Source organism: Branchiostoma floridae, chromosome 4 (genome assembly GCF_000003815.2).
Source record: "Branchiostoma floridae strain S238N-H82 chromosome 4, Bfl_VNyyK, whole genome shotgun sequence".
NCBI classification, from domain to species: Eukaryota; Metazoa; Chordata; class Leptocardii; order Amphioxiformes; family Branchiostomatidae; genus Branchiostoma; species Branchiostoma floridae.
The window spans coordinates 9,592,949-9,594,165 of NC_049982.1; the positions used below are offsets into that span (position 1 = coordinate 9,592,949).

General features: G+C 41.6%; 1 protein-coding gene across 1 annotated transcript in view; it reads right to left on the reverse strand.

The window, feature by feature from the left end:
* The window catches only part of LOC118413551 (zinc finger CCCH domain-containing protein 11A-like), a gene marked incomplete in the record, with an annotated part of 9,983 nt that overhangs the window by 2,264 nt on the left and 6,502 nt on the right, over positions 1-1,217 (reverse strand). The window contains 4 exon segments of the mRNA XM_035817076.1: positions 5-26; positions 208-394; positions 591-781; positions 1,023-1,217. Coding sequence (XP_035672969.1) covers positions 5-26; positions 208-394; positions 591-781; positions 1,023-1,217 — 595 coding nt within the window.

Sequence of the window (1,217 nt, forward strand, 5' to 3'; positions counted from 1 at the left end):
TAACTTCACCTTCTTGGGTGGTTCTTCTGTGGAGGGAAAATACATGTATCAAAACAAAATTGAACATTTCTTATGATGTGTTCTCTATGTTACTGTAAAAACAAAACAAGGATGCAAGCTAGTGTTTTGAGCAGACCTTTTTGAGACAAAGCATTTGAAAAAAGTTGGAATCGACACCTTCCATAGAACATAGACTGCCATTTTTACCTCCTTTGGTTGGTGCAGGCAAGGGTTGTGTTGGCATAACAGGCCTCCCCAGTTTTGGTGAAACCTCAGGGATCTTTCCTTCAGGCTCTTCTAGCTTCTCCTGCAGTTTTCTCATCTTCTTCTCTCGCATGATCTCCTCAAAGGTCTTGATCTTGATCTGCTCTGGAGATTTGACTTCAGGAGCCTTCTGTAAAAGGAAGAAGATACAGGATCCAACCATGGCTTACTGAAGAAAAATGGTATCAACATGTAAGATGTTAAGTTTCTGTTAAAACAGGATCTTAAATCCTATTGCACCCTAGAATGTAAGTAATCAATAAACAACTCGTTCACTTGCTATTTTTGTACCAATGATTAGAATTGATGATGAAGCAAGTCCTTACCGGTGCAGTCTTTTCTGGAGACTTCCCTGACAGTTGCACTTTCTCAGCAAACTTCCCAGGGACTTGTACTTTCTCAGGTGACTTCCGGGGTACTTTTTCCACGGCCCTGCTGACAACCTGGGCTGTTTGTCCTGCTGTCTTGGCCGACAATTTGACTGGGCTTACTTCAGCTTTTCCAGGTACACTTGGACCTACAGTGAAAGGTAACGTATACTTCACTGATACTGATAGTCAATAATAACACAATGAACTTCATTCTCCACTGTATTAAGGGAGATAACATCTAAAAACAATATGAATAGTGTAACTTTATAAATGGTCCTCAATGAATGGAAAACACCTAGCCTGATGCAGATGACTCAAAAACAATACATATACTAGTAGTACATCTTGCATCAGACAGTCTTCAAGACCACTTAAACAGACACCAACCTGTTTCCTTGCTCCGTGGTGGCCGATACAGCTGCATCTCTCTCTTTATCCCCTTCCTAACAGCTACGTTGTGATTGGTTTTCTTTTCTGCAGCATGAGTTTGGGCTTTTTCAACTACTGTTGTTTGTGGATCAACTAGAACAACTCTTCTGCCTGCCTTGCTCTTCTTGACTCCACCGGGAGCTTGAGGCTCAG